General features: G+C 45.0%; 1 protein-coding gene across 1 annotated transcript in view; it reads left to right on the top strand.

Moving 5' to 3' along the window:
- Positions 1 to 18546, top strand: part of ERA1 (Prenyltransferase family protein) — a 111135-nt gene that overhangs the window by 19560 nt on the left and 73029 nt on the right. Inside the window, exons 4-5 of the mRNA XM_087369729.1 lie at positions 16272 to 16307; positions 16527 to 16609. Coding sequence (XP_087225855.1) covers positions 16272 to 16307; positions 16527 to 16609 — 119 coding nt within the window. The remainder of the gene's footprint in view (positions 1 to 16271; positions 16308 to 16526; positions 16610 to 18546) is intronic.

Here is an 18546-nt window from a genome sequence, read left to right as displayed (position 1 = left end):
GCCTTGTGGATGGGGGTGATGGTGCTGAGTGTCCAAGTGCGGGGGAAGCCAAGGCAAACAGCGTCATTGAATAGCTTTGCTAGGATCGGGGCTAACGTGTTGATCCCATATGCGATAAACTCAGTGCATAGCCCCTCGTGATCCTTAGCTCGGCCATTGTGCAGTTTCAATGTCGTGTCCTTGACTCCCCCTCTGGTGAACAACGTGCAAGTGGTGGGGCGAGGTGTGTGTATGAGATCTAGAGTGGGCTGGTGTGGGACATCATAAAGATGGTGTGCATACGTGTGCCAGACTCTCCATCACAGTTCCAAATGGTGCAGGCTAGGGTCTCGAAAACCTGAGTCTCATAGGCCCCCCGTCCCCCTAGGGGGTACGGGTGCTGGTCAACAACCTACCATCTCGGACCACAGCCCATTTCCCCTCCTTGCGGGCAGCATCCCATTGTTGCAGAAGAACTCGTCGCTTCTCAATCTATAGTGGTGTCAAATCCTCGTCCATGAACAGGGTGGGATGCTCTCGTAGAGCGGCTCGGCGTCGGAGTGTCGCTAGTCAATCTCTCAAGCAAATGACTAGGGGCTGCTCTCGGTTGGGATCTCTCCCAACATGCCATGCTTCCTCTATGCCATGGTTGGGGACCCCCATGGTGGTGGTCACAAAGGTGATCGCCTCCTCCATGGGCATTATAGTGGTGCAGGTGTTGTCTCACGTGATCCCTCGTATCCAGATGTTGAGGGCCTTCGAAGCCCTCTGCTACTGCTCTTGTATGGCGGCTGAAATGGTTGCCTTTGCAGGCTCCCGTTTCGCCACGTCCACCCATCTAGTCATCTCTACTATAGCCGACTGTATTGTGGCTATCTGTGCCTCCATCTCTGTGACTGGGGTCCCTCGAGGCGCTGCTCTGAGGGTCTCGAGCTCCTCTCGAAGTTGTGTGATGTCGTGTCTGAGTCCTTGGATAAGGGTGCCCTGCTCGTGTATAATGCGGATCTGCTCCTGGGTGTAATGTGTCAGATCTGCCTGACGGGCCCGGATGCTGTGTATCTCAGCCAATAGGGAGTCCCAAGCATTTGGTGGGGGCCTAAGATGTCCTGGTCCAGGTGGGAACTGGATCTCGAGAGGGGTTGGAATGAAGGTGGGCTGCTGAGGTTGTACTGAGGGTGGGGACAACATGATCTGGGCGGGGGAGTGGTATGTAGGAGTAGCGAGGCCAGACGAGGTGATGAAGGGTGGCTGACTGAGAGGTAGAGGTGATACGAGGGGAAAGTACTGTGGAGTCGTGGCCGGTGGGGCCAGTGGTGAGGCTACTGGAGAGGAGACCTGTGATGATGATGCAGGAGCGGGGGAGGAGAGAGGTGGCATAGATGATGAGGCGGATGATGGTGGTGAAATAGTGGTGGTAACCATAGAGGTCGAGGATGTGGTGAGCGGCATGGGCTTTGGGTGGGCCCTTTTCTTCTGGGCCGCGGTGCTGTCCACTGTCAAACCGCTCCAGTTGCCTACGTTTGTTGAAGTCCTCCAGACTGAGTTGCTTTTGTGTTTTCCCCTTGTCACCGTTCCCCTTCCCCATCTCCACGCGTATGCAAATTTGGACCGAAGGGTCTCCCGCCTAGTCTCCTGTCCTCATCCCCCTGTTCCCTTCATTATGGGTGGGGGGGCGGGGGGAGACAGCAACGGGCAAAGAAGGGATTGCAGGAGGTCGGAGCTGTTGGAGAGGGGGGGGGAGGGGTCGAAGCTGCAAGCGGGGGTTTAAAAAAAAAAAAAAAAAAGAGCGAGGGGGTGTGGGGGTGGGGCTGAGTGAGGGGTAGCGGGGGGGGGGCGGGGTAGCGAGGGGGTAGCGAGGGGGAAGTGGAGGGGTAGCGGAGGGGGTGGCATCGAGGGGGCAGCGAGGGGGTAGCAACGAGGGGGCTAGCAGAGGGGTAGCAGCGAGGGGGTAGCGAGGGGGCAGCGAGGGGGTAGCACACACAGAGAGAGAGAGAAGAAGAAGAAGAAGAAGAATATATTATCGTCCTCTGAAGACCAAAACCGGCCTATGGGACCTGAGCAATACAATATCACAAGTACATGAAAGCTCCTCCCGAAGATGGGAGGGTGGAAAGAGAAACCACCTTCTAGGATTCAGGTGGATTCCTATGCTTGAAGAGCTTATACACAAATGTTCCTAAAGCTGAAGGTGACCCTTTATGCAGCAAATCAGCCAGTTTGTTATGTCCCTCAAGGAGGTGATTGAACTCTTCCCTAATGTGTGCATAGTGAGGGCATATCATTACCATGTGTTCTTCTGTTTCAACCATACCTTGATCACATAGTTGGCATATTCTACTCTCCCTTGGCATCTTTTTCCATCCCCCTGTTTCTATTTGCAGCTGGTGTGATCGGGTGCGAAGTGAGGCTAAAGCCCTCCGTTTATGCACTGCTATAGGTGTACATATGTACTTCTGCGTTGTTGTCTCCCTTCCTGTATAAATTGACCAATATTCGGGGTTGATATATGTGCGATAGTACTCAAATTTATCTTTGTTTTCTGCTATTTGCCATTTCCTGTGTAGTGCATTCAGCAGGTCATAATGAAAAGCCTCTTCATCAATCTCCTCTGAAGAGTAGTTTAAATACTCTTCTACTTCCCACTTCTTGAACCATTTTTTTAGGTCCTGTGCCCATCCGGATGTCAAAATCTTGCCCTTGTTTGTCTTTTGAAGCTTCTGACTTTCATTCCATGCTCTCTTTGGTAGCCTTTCATTATCCATGCACTTGACCTTTGTGATGTATCTGAGTACTCTCTTCAGAGCATGTAGCTCTATGGGTATACATCCTGTCTCTAGGAGTAACAAAGAGTATGGTGTAGTAGCCTTGATGCCCAGGTGCCTCCTAATGAAAGACTTTTGCATTTTCTCTATCTCATTCCACGTTGATGGAGATATACTCCCACCCCATACCTCTACTCCGTAGAGTACTGTCTGTATCACATATGCCCCAAAGATCATATTTCGTACTTGCCACCTTCTCGTATTGCTATTGTTGCACTCATTTTCAAATTGGAAGTATTTTGCCCATCCTGCATCAAGTCTCCGTTGCACACAGCTGTTCCATCTATTATTGGCAGGGATTTCAATACCCAAGTATTTGAATGAGTGCACTGTCTCAATGGGTTGTCCTTTATATAAGATTTGGAGGGGGCTGCTTGGCTGTATAGTCTTGACTATCATGAGTTTAGTTTTGTTGACATTAATAGCCATCCCACTCTCTGCACAAAATATGCTGAAGATATCCATCATTTTTTGCATCTTACTTTCACTATCAGTGAAAACAACCACATCATCGGCGTAAAGAAGCAACCAAATCACGAGACCTGCTAGATGAGGGCTGTATAACTCATCTTTACATGCTTCTTCATTCACCAACTCCTCAAGTCTATCAATGCATAGGCCGAACAAAGTGGGTGAGAGCGGACATCCTTGTTTTACCCCCATATTACTATAGAACTCTTGTGACATCCCATCCTTACATTTTAGTTGACATTTTACTTTCTCATAAAGTCTAAAGACAGCAAACCTTATTTCCTCGGGCACCCCTATGCCATTCTCTCCCATAGCACATCCCTAGGCACTGTATCAAATGCCTTCTTAAAGTCAATGAAACAACAGAAGAGTGGCTTCCCCTTGAGGCGGCTTTCCTCCATCAAAACTCGAAGAGTGACTAGGTGATCCACTGTACAGTGTTTTGGTCTGAAACCAGCTTGTCCCATTGCTCTTTTATTTTCTTTCTCTGCCCAAGCACTCAATTTTGCCTCTACTATTGTGCTATATAGTTTGGCTAGAGTGGAACATACCATCATTGTTCTGTAATTTGTTAATTGATTGCGGTCACCCCCTTTGTAGATTGGTTTGATCCAATTCTCTTGCCATTCTGTTGGGAAACCATTCATCAAAGCCTGATTTAGTGCCATTGCTATGTGCCTTTGCGTGTGCTCATTGGTCCACTTAATGAGTTCAGCCACTAGGTGTAGAGTGTCTGCTGCCTTTCCATTTACCATTTTCTTGAGGCCATCTTGTACATCTTTCAATGAGAAAAGACCCTGAGTATTACTGCTGAGAGGTATGCTCACCATGGGCCGAGCCTTGGGATGTGTGTAGAGCTGTTGAGCATATTCCAGCATCTGTGTTTCTGTAAAATCTCCCATAATGTCATTTGACCTTTGTTTAATTCCTTTCCATGCTCTTCTAGGATGCTTGATAAAATCAATTGCATCAGTCCATTCCTTGTTCACAATATGTGCACGTCTTTTTTTACGTGTAAGTGCATGGAGTTGTTTCTCAGCTGCTCTTTTCTCATCCCCCATTGGGATCCCCTTTAGTGCATTCCTAGCTGCCTTGCACTCAGCATCAAACCAAACATTGTATGGTAGCCCTTTCTTGCATTCTTTATTGCTCTTTTTGTACCCCAAAACTGACTTGGCTGTAGTGAGAATAGCATTTTTCAATTCTGTCCACCCAATTTTCTGTTTTCCCAGCAGACACGTCTCTAGAGTTTCAGCGTACTCCACCTTCTTTGCCTCATTTATATGATAGTTGCCTTCAACTGTTTTGCGCTCTTCTAAAGTTGCCTTGGCAAGTAATATATTAAGCTCCACATATAGTGGTGTGTGATCTGAATCAGGGGACTTTGAGCCAAGTGAGAAATTGTGAATGAGATGGCAAGCTTCCAAACCAATCAATGCATAGTCGATCACACTAGCCCCTCCACTGGCAGGGAAACAAGTAGGGGTATTTGATTTTGGGAAAAGGGCTGTGCCATTCACCACCAACATGTGCATTCCATTCATCAATTGCTCCAATGCCCTACCATGTGCATTCACTTCCTTATCCTTAGAGCATCTACACCAAATGGGGTCAATGTCTATCTCATGTTCCTTGATGTATTCTTGCTGAGTGGGATAGTGAAACTGTAGATCTCCTATCCGTGCATTGAAATCACCAATGAGCAAAACATTTCCTTTTTTGTTGAACATAGCTATATCCAAGCACAGGTCTCCAAGTGGCTGGGTTGGGTCAACCTCATGTCTTTGGTAGAAGGGAGATTCTCTATGAGGAATGTAGCACCCTGCAATGTAAAGTGGTGAGTGCATTCCTTTTACCATGATCCATATGAAGCGTTTGTGGATGTCATCTTTGGCTATGGAAATCATGTCTTGTATATGCTCCTTGTATATGCATGCTACCCCTCCTTGCCCTCGTAGGCCAACTTGCTTTTGCCAGATGGAGTGCACCACGTATCCATTAATTTTAGGAATTCTGCATATGTCCCTTTCCCAAGTCTTTGCGAGAAAAATAATGTCTGCATCATGCATAACTTCATTCAATCCAGCCCCTTTATGCCAAGGGAAACCTCTACAATTCCAAAACATGATCTTCAACTTCTTTTGGGTTCCATAGGCCGCGTGTTCCTAGAGGGCCTGTTCAGCTCCTTGCTCTTTTTTTTTGATTCGGGCCTCATACATACGTCTCCTTTCTTCTTGCTGCTTGGGGGTGCGGTCTTCTGTCACGTAGAAAGATGTTCCCTTTAAGTAAATCTTGCTGCTGTCCAAAATGATTTCTCTCTTGCGCGGGTCAAGCATGGTGCAAACAATTGCTCGCTGACTCGAATTTTCATATCTCTTTCTCCCTACTCTGTGTGCCCCAAAGACCACAACCTCTTGCATGGCAAAGTGCTCCACAAAAAAGTCCCCTACATCCTTTGCAAGTGAGAGGGGTGTTTCCTTTTCTTTTTCTACTAGACCTCGTATGACAATGTTCTGTGATCTTTTTTCTCTCTCTCTATACTCATCAACATCTATCTTATCTTCTGATTTTCCCCCCTTGTCTAGATGTGCATCTGGCGAGGCATGTCCATTTACTATATTTGCCCATGTCACTGAGGTGTTTGTCTGTGGCTTGCATTCTATTTGAGGCTGTGGTGCCGTATTTTCTTTCATCTTTTCCAAAGTCTGTTCCAGCTCACATAATTTTTCCTCTTGACTGATATTTTTTTCCTCCAAACTGTTTATGGAGCTCTCTTGCATGGCCACCTTTTGCTCCAAATCTTTATTTCTGTACTGTAAGTGTTGGCACTTCAAAGAGAGTGCATGTATCTCTTGCTGTTGGCGATCCAATGTGCTTTGCAGAGGTGTTAGAAACGCCCAAATTCTAGATTCATTAGGAAAATTGTCTATTGTAGCTCCTTGCACTGACATGAGCGGGGCTGCTAAAATGTTTCCTTGAACAGGAATAAAAGGGACTGCTTGTCCATCTAAAATGGTGGGGGGTGGCTCATCTCCGACTGTCATTTGCAGAGTACCTGTTTTAGTTGGTGTTAGAGAAAAAGAGTTTTTCATACTTGTACTTCCTGCAGAGCTCTTCGTCATTGGAGTGGAGGCTGCTGCCAAACCACTCCTGTTGACTCTTTTGTTGAGAGTGTTGGACGCCAGGATGAAGACTGGCGACGCGCGCGATAGAAAACATGTGCACCTGATATCACAACAGCATGCTATGTGCTGGGGCGTAAAGGGATCCTGACGGCCAACTGCGTTGGAGTTTTACCCCCTTTCGGAGCTGATGGTGGCCTCAGATTTTTGATCTGAATTGAGCAACTACCTGGAACTTCTTTCGCGATCGCCGCGCGCGGCAAATAACAGGAGCCACCGGGTACACAGCAGGGCTAGAGATGGGGGACGCAGAAGGATCCTGACGGTCAACTGCGTTGAGGTTTTACCCCCCATTCGGAGCTGTTGGTGCAGTCCAAATCGCCATCGAGAGAGAGAGAGAGAGAGAGAGAGAGAGACGTCCGCAAAAGGCCTCGCGGGCCTATGGGACAAAGTATAGCGCGCTAGGGCCCTTGTTGAATGCTATGCCATCAGAGAGAGAGAGAGAGAGAGAGAGAGAGAGAGAGAGAGAGAGAGAGATCTGGATTCAAATTTCATAGGGTTTTGCAGTTATCATGGAAATATGTATTAGGTGAAGCATATATATCCTTAACAGTATAGATATTGAACACAATATTGAAAGGAACGTAGAAGCTTTTGAGAGAGAGAGAGAGAGAGAGAGAGAGATTCCAAGTCTATCTTTGTGAGTTCCGTTGTGGCCTATGCTTCAGCAAATGGTTGTCACCTCATTAAAGGTCATGGTCTTGCTATTGTCCTTGTGTGGAGCTGCTTAGTCTGTCGGCTGAAGGACCTGTTGCTGTTGAGGAGGGATCTATTATAATTCTTCGTAGTTTCTCCAAGATTCGGCTGCTTGTTCATCTTAGAGAAAGCATTAATACTAGGAGGTTTTCTTGATAGTTTGCTGGTCCTCGAGTGTTTGTATTTGGTCAAGTAAATGCGGGCTCTCGATTTAATTGGCCAAAGGGATCCAAGGCATAATTATAATTATCTATTAAATTTTTATAAAAATAAAATCTCTCTTTCAATATCTTAAATGTCAATAAAGATTCTAACATGCTTTTCTCATGAAAAGGGGAAAATCAATTTTGGATTTGCATTTGGCAAAACCAAAATTTTAACCCAACTGTACAATCATCACATAGACAAGCCCGTAGACATGCAAGGCAACCTTCATCCTCTTTCCAACTTAAACAATTCTCACAATTTCGAACTTGACTTCAAATTGAAAATGAAAAGGGACACGGACAGGATCGGTAACACAGTGTGGCGCTCAAGTAGATAGAGCATATGCACCAGTATCCACAGCACGTGGACATCAAGGCAATCTCTCACACAATTTGATTGGAAAGCAATCACACAAGGTCACATAGACACTTTCTCATCTCACAAAAATCCACTAAACTAGCCTCTTCAAACTGATAGCGCATCCACACGCCTTCTCACAGGGCCTATGATCCTCTGAAAACCAGCGTAAATCCCATGATCTCAATCGGCCCATCCTTTCGTTGATGGCATAAATTTTTTGGAAATCAGGCTTGGCCACCTCCTGGCTGATGGTGGAACCCACAAAAAACCATGACTGCTCTCTAGTCCTTGTCTCTTGGAAACAACAAAAGCTCCCTTATGGCTGAGCTCTTGCGAAATCAAATTGGCATCCTCCTCTAGATTGCTCGTGACGTGCCCATGCCAACAGTAAAAGATTCGAGCTAGTTCTCTTCAGCAATGTTGATTGCTCTCTTGCGTGCATGATCCATTCCCTAGAACTCTCCAGCAATTGCAATCTCCAAGTGTCATCGCCAACTCGCCATCCAAAAGCATGGAGATTAGAGTCACGTAGCCACCACGCATGCAACATGCACGTCATGCTTCATTTTCCATATTTCCAGCCACGTAATCAGATCGATTTTACCACTCTTCCATTCTCTTCTGAAAATCTTAGACCAAGACAATTAAACCTCGCTTTTAGACCTTAGGCACCACCCCCACACACAAACTTCATGAGGGCAATTTATGCATGAATGCCCACTATGACCACTCTTAAATCAACCCAATTCCATAACATGGATGTTCAGCTGACTCACAACAAGATGGAACCCACACATAACAACATAATCACACGACAATGAATAACAATGATAGACACGTGTCATCCCAAAACCAACACTAGATACCATGATGCTCTGGAGTGCCTAGTGCACCCACATTGCAACTCATCATCCCATAGGAGTTCTTGCAAAACACATTTTCATAACTTGGAATATTTACATCAGTCCATAATTACTTGCAAAAGAGCACCCACTAAATCCCAAAGCCCCTAGCTACACTAGCTATGTACATCTAAGTGTCTACCTCCTATGTACATGCAGTTCACAAAAGCCTTAATACATTTTTAAGCCTATCATCGCTCTCATCTTGGAGGAACCACGAATTGCTTCAAGAAAAAAATGGTAAGGAAAAAGAGAAAGATGCAACCTCTTTAAAGGATGAAGAAAGTAAACGTCTGGGTGAGCATGCTCTCTTTCTGAAAAAGCCATGTATCTGCTATTACTGCAAGCGGCTTGGACGTATAATTAAGGAATGCCGTAATAAGCAAAGAGATGAGAAGGTTAATCATAAGGATGCCTCATCCAATGATCAAGCTAATCTTGCTATTTTGAAAGTATATTGTAAACTATGTGATGTTACATTTGTTTGTGATTAAACAAGTTCTTAGTGAGTCTTAGGGTCCTTGGTCAAGCATACCCTACGTGGTATGGATGCTTGATCAAAAGGGAGTGTTAAGAAATGGATGATCATAGCATCCATAGGTAGTGATTCTATGTGGTGATTCTATATGGGAGATATGTTTTACTTTCGTTTTCTCCCCTCCGGTCACACGAGGTCAACCAGGTAATCCGTGAGGATCTCTTACAGCTACACACATTCTGGACCTGGTTGGGACCGAGCGAACTCCCAATAAAGCTTAGCTTCTATAGAGATCACAACTTACAAATCACAGAGGAGGGTTTCATTGACTCACTAGGATACACACAGATCCACTTACCTCACTCACTGAGGGTCTCTATTGGGTAGTTCCGGGTCTCTTCACATAGACTTTGTATCGAGAGTGGCAGAGCAGAGCGCCTACCCAAGGAGAGGCGCTTATGCACATTATGTGACATGCAGGAGGTTGAGACAGAGGAGCACAGGTGTCCTGTTTACTATAAGATCCGAGGGTGTTTCTACTGCCTTTTCAGAGATAGCTATGGGGTTTTGTCCCGATTCCTCTCCTATCCAGATCAGAGATGCTTGGCAGGCTTCATTCATGAGGTAGTCAGGTACCACGACGAGTGGATACTCTGATCATAGAGACAGGAGCGGATTGCTTCTTCCTTGGCAGACCCCTCTCAGAGTTCTATCACAGAGGTCTTTCAGCCATATCACTTGGACCTCCACTAGATGAGGCCTCAACATGATCGTGACCTAGAGCCAGTGACTCCATAGCTCAGACAGAGGGTTGACGCTTAGATCACACTTGGGGAAATTCCCTCCATGTTTAGCGTTGGAGCCCGGCCAACAGGGGTTACTGTAGCCTTGGTTAGGGGCAGAGCTATGACCAGGAGACGTCATAGGGCTGCACCCTCGAGTGGTCGACAACACTCTATCACCGATATCATGCTTCCATTACCTCATCCACCCTGATGTCCTGATGATGATGAGATTGATATGTAGTCAACTATCGACATGACTATGTTGTACTTAGTACTTAGTACTACCATTCTGCATTGGTGTGGATGCTCGTTTAGTAGCTCCACCCTCACGGCTCGTTTGTACTAGGATTTTTATAGTCTCATAGACCCATCGGTCTTCCAAATTTTCTTTCTTTCTTTCTTTCTTTCTTTGTGAAGAATTAAACTATGTGTTGCTTTGTGACATCTTGCCTCCATCTCTCATTCCAAGTTTCTCTTCATCTCTCTTCCTAAATGTTTAACACATGATGGTGTTGGGGCCTGGAGATGAGAGCACAAAACAGATTACAAATGGTTGTGTGAAATTGTAATGGTAACCTCTGGTCCGACCTCAAGGGCTTCTTAAAGACACACACTTACCAAGATGTGATTTTTTACATTGAGACCCACGAGAGCCCAGAGAGGGGATTGCCCATGGTGATAGGATACATGTGGGAGTCAACCGATAGGAGGGAGACGTGGAGAGATAGTGATGCATGAGGCTCTGGAGGAGTGACAATCCTTTTGAGATCACACTGGAGACCTTGCATATTTTTGATGCGGAAGGAGGAACACACATGTCACATGTGGATGCAAATTCAGCCACCTGACACGCATGATCTTCATTGCAGTATGTGACTTCCCCCGGGACACATCATCATATGCGCATGAGGTCACCATAGAGGGACATAGCGCATACGAGACGAAAATCGATGATATCTCAGAGTTCTCCAGGTTGGGAGAGATCCTCCTTTCAGGTGGTTTCAATGCGTGTATAGGGAGCAGGCAGGTGGGCCTACTTGACTTTGCGATTGACCCCCTCAGAGTATCTGTTGGGATCCATGCCACATAGCTCCCTTTTCTTCTTACATTTTCTCATTTTCCATTCTGATGTTCTAATTGCACACATCTCTACCTTCCTCTTTTCTCCCCCTCCTCTCATATCCGGCACTCTGAGGATATGCTATCATTACACTTAACTCACGAGATTTACGAATCAAGATTCTCTGACAATCTTACAAGTTGAAAGGGACCAAGGTATGGATAGCCGAGGAACTCGCACGAGCTCAATTGAATGAATTAGCCAAGATTAAAGCTGCTAGGAAGGATAAAAAATGAGCTACTATACCACGAAGCCATAGCACTCATCAAAGAATTTAAATCCAAACCAAAAGACTCTTAGTCTTAAACGGATCTATAATCAATTATGTTTTTCAGACTATTAAGTACTCTGAAATACTAGATGTTTTTTTGCTGTCCCATAGATCTGTTGGTCTCTTGTGGACATTGATAGAGTTTCTTTCTTTCTTTCTCTACTATGAAAGACAAAACTACTGGTGATGATGTGGCGTATTATAATCAGAAGACCTGGCATTTCCATGTTTCCCCATTCTTCCCCTAGCTATGCTTGTAGCTCTACATAACTTTACTCATATACTAGCAATTGTCTCTACCAAGCTGTCATCCGGGCCACAAGACGCCGATTGGCATGCTACACAAGCCATCATGCATGGGCTGCAAAAAGCAAGGTGGTTGACAGGGGGTATTGGAGCCAGGGTCAAGGGACCAATTGGTAAGTAGCCACAACCGGCCCATGAGCCATCCGTAGAGCAATTAATCCATTGAGTGGGGTGTAGACTAATCAGATTTAGAAACTTGTAAAATCCCCTTCCAATGTCATCTGGATTATCCATGGCGTACAAGTAAAGTTCTAGTTAGCATAAGGAAAAAGCACTTTATTCTCAGCAAGACAGTCTGCTGGTCATGTGTCATTGCCAAGACTTAAGGGAAGACACTATAAGCAAATTGCCGCATAGTTCTCTTGATTAAAGTGGAGCACAGCAACACCCTCTAATCCACCTTGCCTGAAATTGGAGAAACAAAACCCATTCACATTTTGTTTGTCATCATCGACGATCACCAAGCAAGCAACAAGCTGATTCAGAATTGCTACAGACCATCATTTCTAACTAGTTAAAATCTGGCATTCACTCCAAATGTCATCGATGCCGATGCTCTCCATCATTTTTTGCATTCTTATTTGAGTCTCGCCACCTTGATACAAGGCCAATCTTAAAACTAGATAGGTATTGCACATCTAGGCAAAGGTTTGAGCACTAAATACTTGCAGCAACACATAGCAAGAAGCAATATATAAAGTTTTCTCAGATACTTTTATGTAACAAACCACTATCATTTTTTTAATGGTGACTAGTCATCAGTCCCATAGATCCTACAACGTCTCCAGAGGACTTTAATACAAGTACATCATATCAGCTCTAATTAGGTTAGCCCCTGGTATGGCCTTGTAGGCTAGTGTTAGTTTAATGTGGTAGCACACTAGAACTATTAGTGCATTATACCTTAATTTTGCCCCATGGGGTTGACCAAGCTAGGGTTTTAGGCTTAGCCTCAGAGGGATATCTTATCACTACAATTGCCCTTTTTCTTGAACTCTTGTGCTGCTGCAATAACATTCAGCTAGTTTTTCTGCTCTCTTGCTTCGTTGATTCCACGCAACACTTTAGTGGCATCAGAGCCAGGTTCCAGCCTTGACCTGTGCATTCCAGCCTATTTGGAGCAATTCCATTGCATGAAAAAGGGAGCTAATGCCTCAAATGACCATCTCTGCAGTAGCCACCATCTGCAACACGTTTCCTGCATATTTGTGACCTATCCTGGAGCGGTTTGGATTTGCCTAGAGCTGTTAGGTTGATGTGCAACTTCATCTGGAGCTATCTGGATCTGCTCACAGCTGTTCCCCGTTGTGTGACTTCTTTTGGAGTTGTTTTCAGCTGATTTCTGCTGCGCAATAACTTCTGCAACATTTCTGAGCTCAACTATTGCAGTTTTGGAGCTCTAACAGCTTCTCTTGAAGGTGCATTTTAGGCGACTCTTGTCTGTGTGCATTTCTAAGCTGCTCTGTGAATTTTGAGTCTGTTCAGCTCTATTTCAAGACATTTATGTGCACTTTTGTGGAGCAGCTTCTTCAAAAGAACATCTCGAACTGTTTTGGCAGTGGTTTTCTCAATTTGTGAGCTTCAACCTCAGTTTTGAGGTTCACTTCAGCTCTCTTTTGCTGTTCAGAATGGGTGGGGCAGTTCAGCAGTGCTTTTTCTGCCATTTGGTGCCCTTTGGAAGGATGCAGTCATCCTTGCTTGCAGCAGAATGTTACTTCAGTTAGGCCTTGTTGCATTTGCTGCACTCGCCGTGCAAGCTTTTCTGTAAAGAAGTTGGGCCTGCTTCTCCGGGTAGTGGGGCCTGGTATTCACTCCATCCTCTGATACTCTTAGGAAGTGGTCACGGTAGGACTGGATATTGATGGGAAACTCCAAGTCCGTGATGTATAGAGCTAGAGTTCCAACAGTATGTTACAGTTGATCTCATCTGTTGGGATCTAGAGGATTGGGCATCCAAGCTGTACTGAAAGGGGGGGAGGTGATCCATCTAAATACCCTAATTACGAAACCATTTGGATATGCGTGCATACCAGGCTGTGCTGACCCCACTCTCAACCAGTCGTCTGGATGACTTTAATGCCAACCTCGGTACCCTTCAGCTAGACAAAGCCCATATCTTGTGTAGATTTATCATTGTCTAAAACATGGCATCAATTTGCAGCATTGGTACCACAGAGAACTATGCCTGTATGATCTGATGAGGGACCGAGGACTTACTCAGAATCATCCTCAATCCCATAATCACTTGTGGCCTCTCAAATCTCCACCACTCGACTGTCGGTAGGTCACCCCCTAGAAGGGTGCTGCATATGTGGTTGTCGGTCTCACAAGTGTATCAAAAAGCCATCCCTTTGTCGGGGGGTCCTAGAAGTGTTCTTGGAAGCACTGTCTCTCTAGTCAAGCTAGAGCTCCCTGACCTCGTGTGAGTTGTGCCCCAGCCGCGTCATTGTGAAGACTAGCCCTGTAAAGACTGCCACAAGGTAGGTCTATGACTATACAATCTCCATTGGCTCTCCTTGGTGTGTGAAGTTGTGTCAATGAAGTATTGCTCGTGAAGTGTTGAAGATCATAACCTTGGGCTTGCCAATCGACCGTCAGGTCTCTCTCCTACAAAACACCTCTAGGGCCTCTAGATGTCGTTGTAGGCCTACTACTGAAAAGGAGATGGGGACTGTGTCATTTGTGTACAACAGTATCTGTATCATCAAATTAGCAAGCAAGAATCCCTCCCATCCTAGGCGATCAATTAAAGTCGAGATCTCATCGATGTCGAGCCCAAAGAGTGTCGGGGAGAGGGGGCATCCTTGCTTCACCTCCAATCGTGCTCTCAATTCAATCTGATAGAACTCTAGGGGTGCATCCCTCTGGCTGACTCATATAGGCTCATCGCCCCCCAGATCATGACTCCTGGTATCTGCATCTCTCGGAGTCTCCAAATCATGCGGGCTCGTGGGACTGTGTCAAAGGCCTTCCATAAGTCTCCAAAGCAGGCATAGACTTTTTTGGATCTCGTTTTCTCATCCTCAATGATTGCCTGCAAGATCAAGGGTGGAATGCTGCCGTCGACTGTCCCAATGCCATGTGCCTCTTTGTGTATGAGTTGATCTCTCTCTCTAGCACTGATCCATAGATCTTGGCCAGTGTGTGGCCTATCCTTAAGTACCATAGTTTCCCATGTCCAAGGGGTCCCCTGCTTTGTATATCGATGCAATAGTGGTGGTACTCCAAGCAGGAGGGAAGCCATGGCGTAGTGCGTGATTAAGCATCTGTGCTAAGATTGGGGCCAAGACCTCCTGCCCATGTGCAAAGTACTCCGTCCTCAACCCCTCATGGTCTAGGGCTTTCCGGTTGTGGAGACGGCATAGCGCAGCCCACACATTCTGTGCAATGAACCAGACGCCCGAATCAATGATGGGAATAGGTGACTTACCTTGAACGAGGAGCCCCCACACAAAAGTGGGATCCCCTCCTCAAAAAAATCTGATCATCTCATCCATCTTATACGAGAGAAAAGCTCGTCTCTTTCGATAAGTCAAGTGACGTGATATTCGTTGTGCCTCAGTCCTTGTAAGGTGCCCTAGAGCTGCTCACATGTGAGGTGGGATCTCATCTCTTGACACTCATCATCGAACCATGGGTTCTGGGGCATCTGCCTAGTTGGGGAGTGTGATGTAGATCGAGTCGTGGGGAAGGACCTAACCGCGACATCTTGAACAATTGATACCAAAGTGTCTTAGGCATGGGCAATGTCTGCATCATCTCCAAGGGAGGCATGGTGGCTCATGGGACAGATGGCCTCTGTACTCAAGGGCATGGTCAAAGTGTACCTAGACTTGAGTGGGGGCTGGTGGATCCCGTCTTGTGGTTGGCACAGAGGTCGAGACACTGAAAGTCAGATAGGATAGTCAGCGCCTAGTGTGTGTGTGTGGGGGGAGGGGTGAGATCATGTATGTGTGACACAAAAGTTGGGCAATGGTGAGCTGGGGAAGCAACGTGGAAAGATCTTAATTAATCACAAAATGTATGACGGCTTGAAAAGAAAACGCTTGAAAGTCAAAGCGGCTGGAAAAGCTGTTTTTGAAGGAGCAAGCATTGGTGCATACACATGCCTGAATATTGTTGTGTAATGATGGGTAGAGGTCTCAACTCCCTGATGCTTTGAAATCTACAAGTAACAGCATGTAAGCTTAAGGCATCATTTAAGCTAGCTAGATGAGCTCCATTGGTAGTTGCTTGCCAATTGAAAGATCTATACTGGTTATACTTCAGGACTGGTCATTCCATTGAACAGTGATGTGAACTTCTTCATACGTGGGCTTGAGTTGAGAGCCTAGAGGTCGAGCAGGGAACGAGTACAAAAGTGTCTGTCAAGTCTCTTTGTTGTGGAAATTAGAATATTCTGATAAGACATGGATATGCCGTCTCTCTTGCAGTTTTTTCGTAGACATTTATGCTTGGGTTTTATGTTCTGTTTTATTTTTATTATAAGACACACTAGGGAGCAGCTTATAATGGTCTTGTATTTTGAATACCAAGGTCTCATTGTGACTACCGGTTATTAAGAAGTATTTTGCAAAAATTGTGCTTTGTATATTTGTTTTTTGGAGATTTTCTTTTTGAGCTTTTGAGGCTTACCAAAAGTTGTATCATAGTGAACTGAACTGGCCTGAATGTGTCTGTCTTCTATGTCAGGACCCTCATGGCGGCTATGGTGGAGGGCCTGGCCAGGTAGGGTATGAGTTCCTTCATATGGTTTGAATCAAACTATAAGGTTCTTTATAGTTTGAATCAAACTATAAAGATTTCTTTAGTATGGAAATTTGCATTTATTATAGGTGATCTTTATTTGTTATAGGTGAATGTATTCTGTATACGAGGCTTTTCTTCCAGATTGTAAAGCTTAAGCATTTTACATTCATTTAATGACAATATTTAAATATGATTCAGATGCCACATTTAGCAACTTCGTATGCAGCGATATGTGCTTTGGTTACTATTGGGGGAAATGAGGCCTTGGATTCAGTAAACAGGTAACAAATTCGAAATCAAATCAATGTTAACGTTTTGGCATGATGCTCCTGTATACATGCAACTGCACTGCCTCCAGTTTGTCTTTCATACTTTTGTAAAGGATCCAGTAGAATTCTTGATACATGCAACCACCACCAGTTTCGGCCTTCATATCTCCACCAAGATATGCTCCGTATATGGCATCACACTCTTGCATTTTCCACTTTGGCAAAGAAATCACACATACTTAAAATGCCATGCTTTAGTAGCTTTTTCAAGCTCTTTAATTTCCAGGCCTGAGCATGAATAACATATAAGATGTAACCTCAGTTTCAGTCTTAAGACAGATGTGAGAGACATAACTATCACTTATAGAAGACAATGGCAGCATCTAAACTTGAGAATAGGTGTTACACATGGAGAGGATGAAGTAGATCTGAATAGATGCTGCCAAAAAGGCTGAAGCCGATGCCACATCACCTACTGACGTTGTAGGATCTTAGAGCATGAAACCTTACAAATGAATGAACACAAATTATTATGAAAGAGTGCTCGATTGAATTTTCACATTTGCAAACTGCCAGACTTTCCTTCTTTTCTAAATCATATAACCTGTAAGCTTTTGACTGATCATTATATTTTTAAACGTGCACATTACTGCTTTGTCCCCAACCTTTCTTCTTTTTGCTCTAAGCACGTGAGCATATGCTACACAATCAAACATCTCAACACTAGGTTCATGTCCACAACCAGCTTCCTCTGGTGTCATGTTCTTCATGTAGGCCATCTTCTCCCAGTTCTAGTGATGCCCTATGGGCCCTGGTATGTGCCTTGTAGGCATAGTTATAGGCACTTAGTTTATTTTGTGCCTTTTATGCCACATAGGACACTTAGTCCTATGTGACACCTAGGATACTTAGTCCTAGGGTCTAGGTACAAGTACTATGTACTTCTCTTTTCTTAATACACTAGTTGACGTGACGGCGGTTCTTCTTCCACCCTTGTACCTTGTACTTGCTCTTTCGTTTATCGATCCTACAGTGGTATCAGAGCTTGGTTCAACTTGTATCCTGCCCTTGGATTTGCATCTATTCCTTTATCCGTACAGTCCATATGATTGTATGGACGCCCGTACACACAGCCTGCACACAGGTCGTACAGCCGTACAGAAGTTTCCGTACTTGCTTTGTACTGTGTTGTACACTTTTCATACATCCGTACGTTTTGCTCCGTACTCTGTGCTTCGAACTTGTTCCGTACATTGTACTGGCGTTTAGTACAGTCACGTACCTGAGTCGTACTTGCATCTGTACAATCATGTACTTGCTTCATACCTGCATTCGTACAGTCATGTACATGCACCGCACACTGCAATCCGTACCTGCACCGTACAATGTACCCGCTCCGTACATTGCACTTGCTCCGTACGTTGTACCTGCACCGTACAATGTACCTACTATGTACAAGTATATCTGTACTGTCCGTATAGGTATACATGCAGTGTTGTCCGTACAGCTTGTACTTGTTCCGGTTTTGCACGTGCGAAGCTATATACATGACATTCTCAAAATTTGGGGCTTTTGAGGGCTTTTGCTGTCCTTACCTTCCTTTTATTGTTTAAAGTTTTATCAAGCTATTTCAACAGTTTGGAAAGCCTACCTCTTGAGGTCTATACGTTGGGACAATTGCACTTTTGCAGTCACTTTGTGGACAGCAAGTCCTAATTTTGCAGTTGCAAGCCTTGAGGCTATCTTTTGGGATTTGGTCTGCAATTTATCTTTTGGGATTTGGTCTGCAATTTTTTGTTTGATTGTAGTACATTTGGGTCAGATTGCAGGATATCGAGTCACTTTTGCAGGACATTGGGTCACATTTGCAAAAATCTCAGCAAAATTTGGGGCTTTTCTGCATTTGCCCTCTTTTTGGCCTATTTGCCCTAATCAAATTTGGGGCTTTT

This window comes from Dipteris shenzhenensis, chromosome 31 (assembly GCF_047967505.1).
Source record: "Dipteris shenzhenensis isolate YYH24624 ecotype China chromosome 31, Dip_SZ_1.0, whole genome shotgun sequence".
Classification (NCBI taxonomy): domain Eukaryota; kingdom Viridiplantae; phylum Streptophyta; class Polypodiopsida; order Gleicheniales; family Dipteridaceae; genus Dipteris; species Dipteris shenzhenensis.
This window is presented reverse-complemented; position numbering and strand designations above follow the sequence as displayed.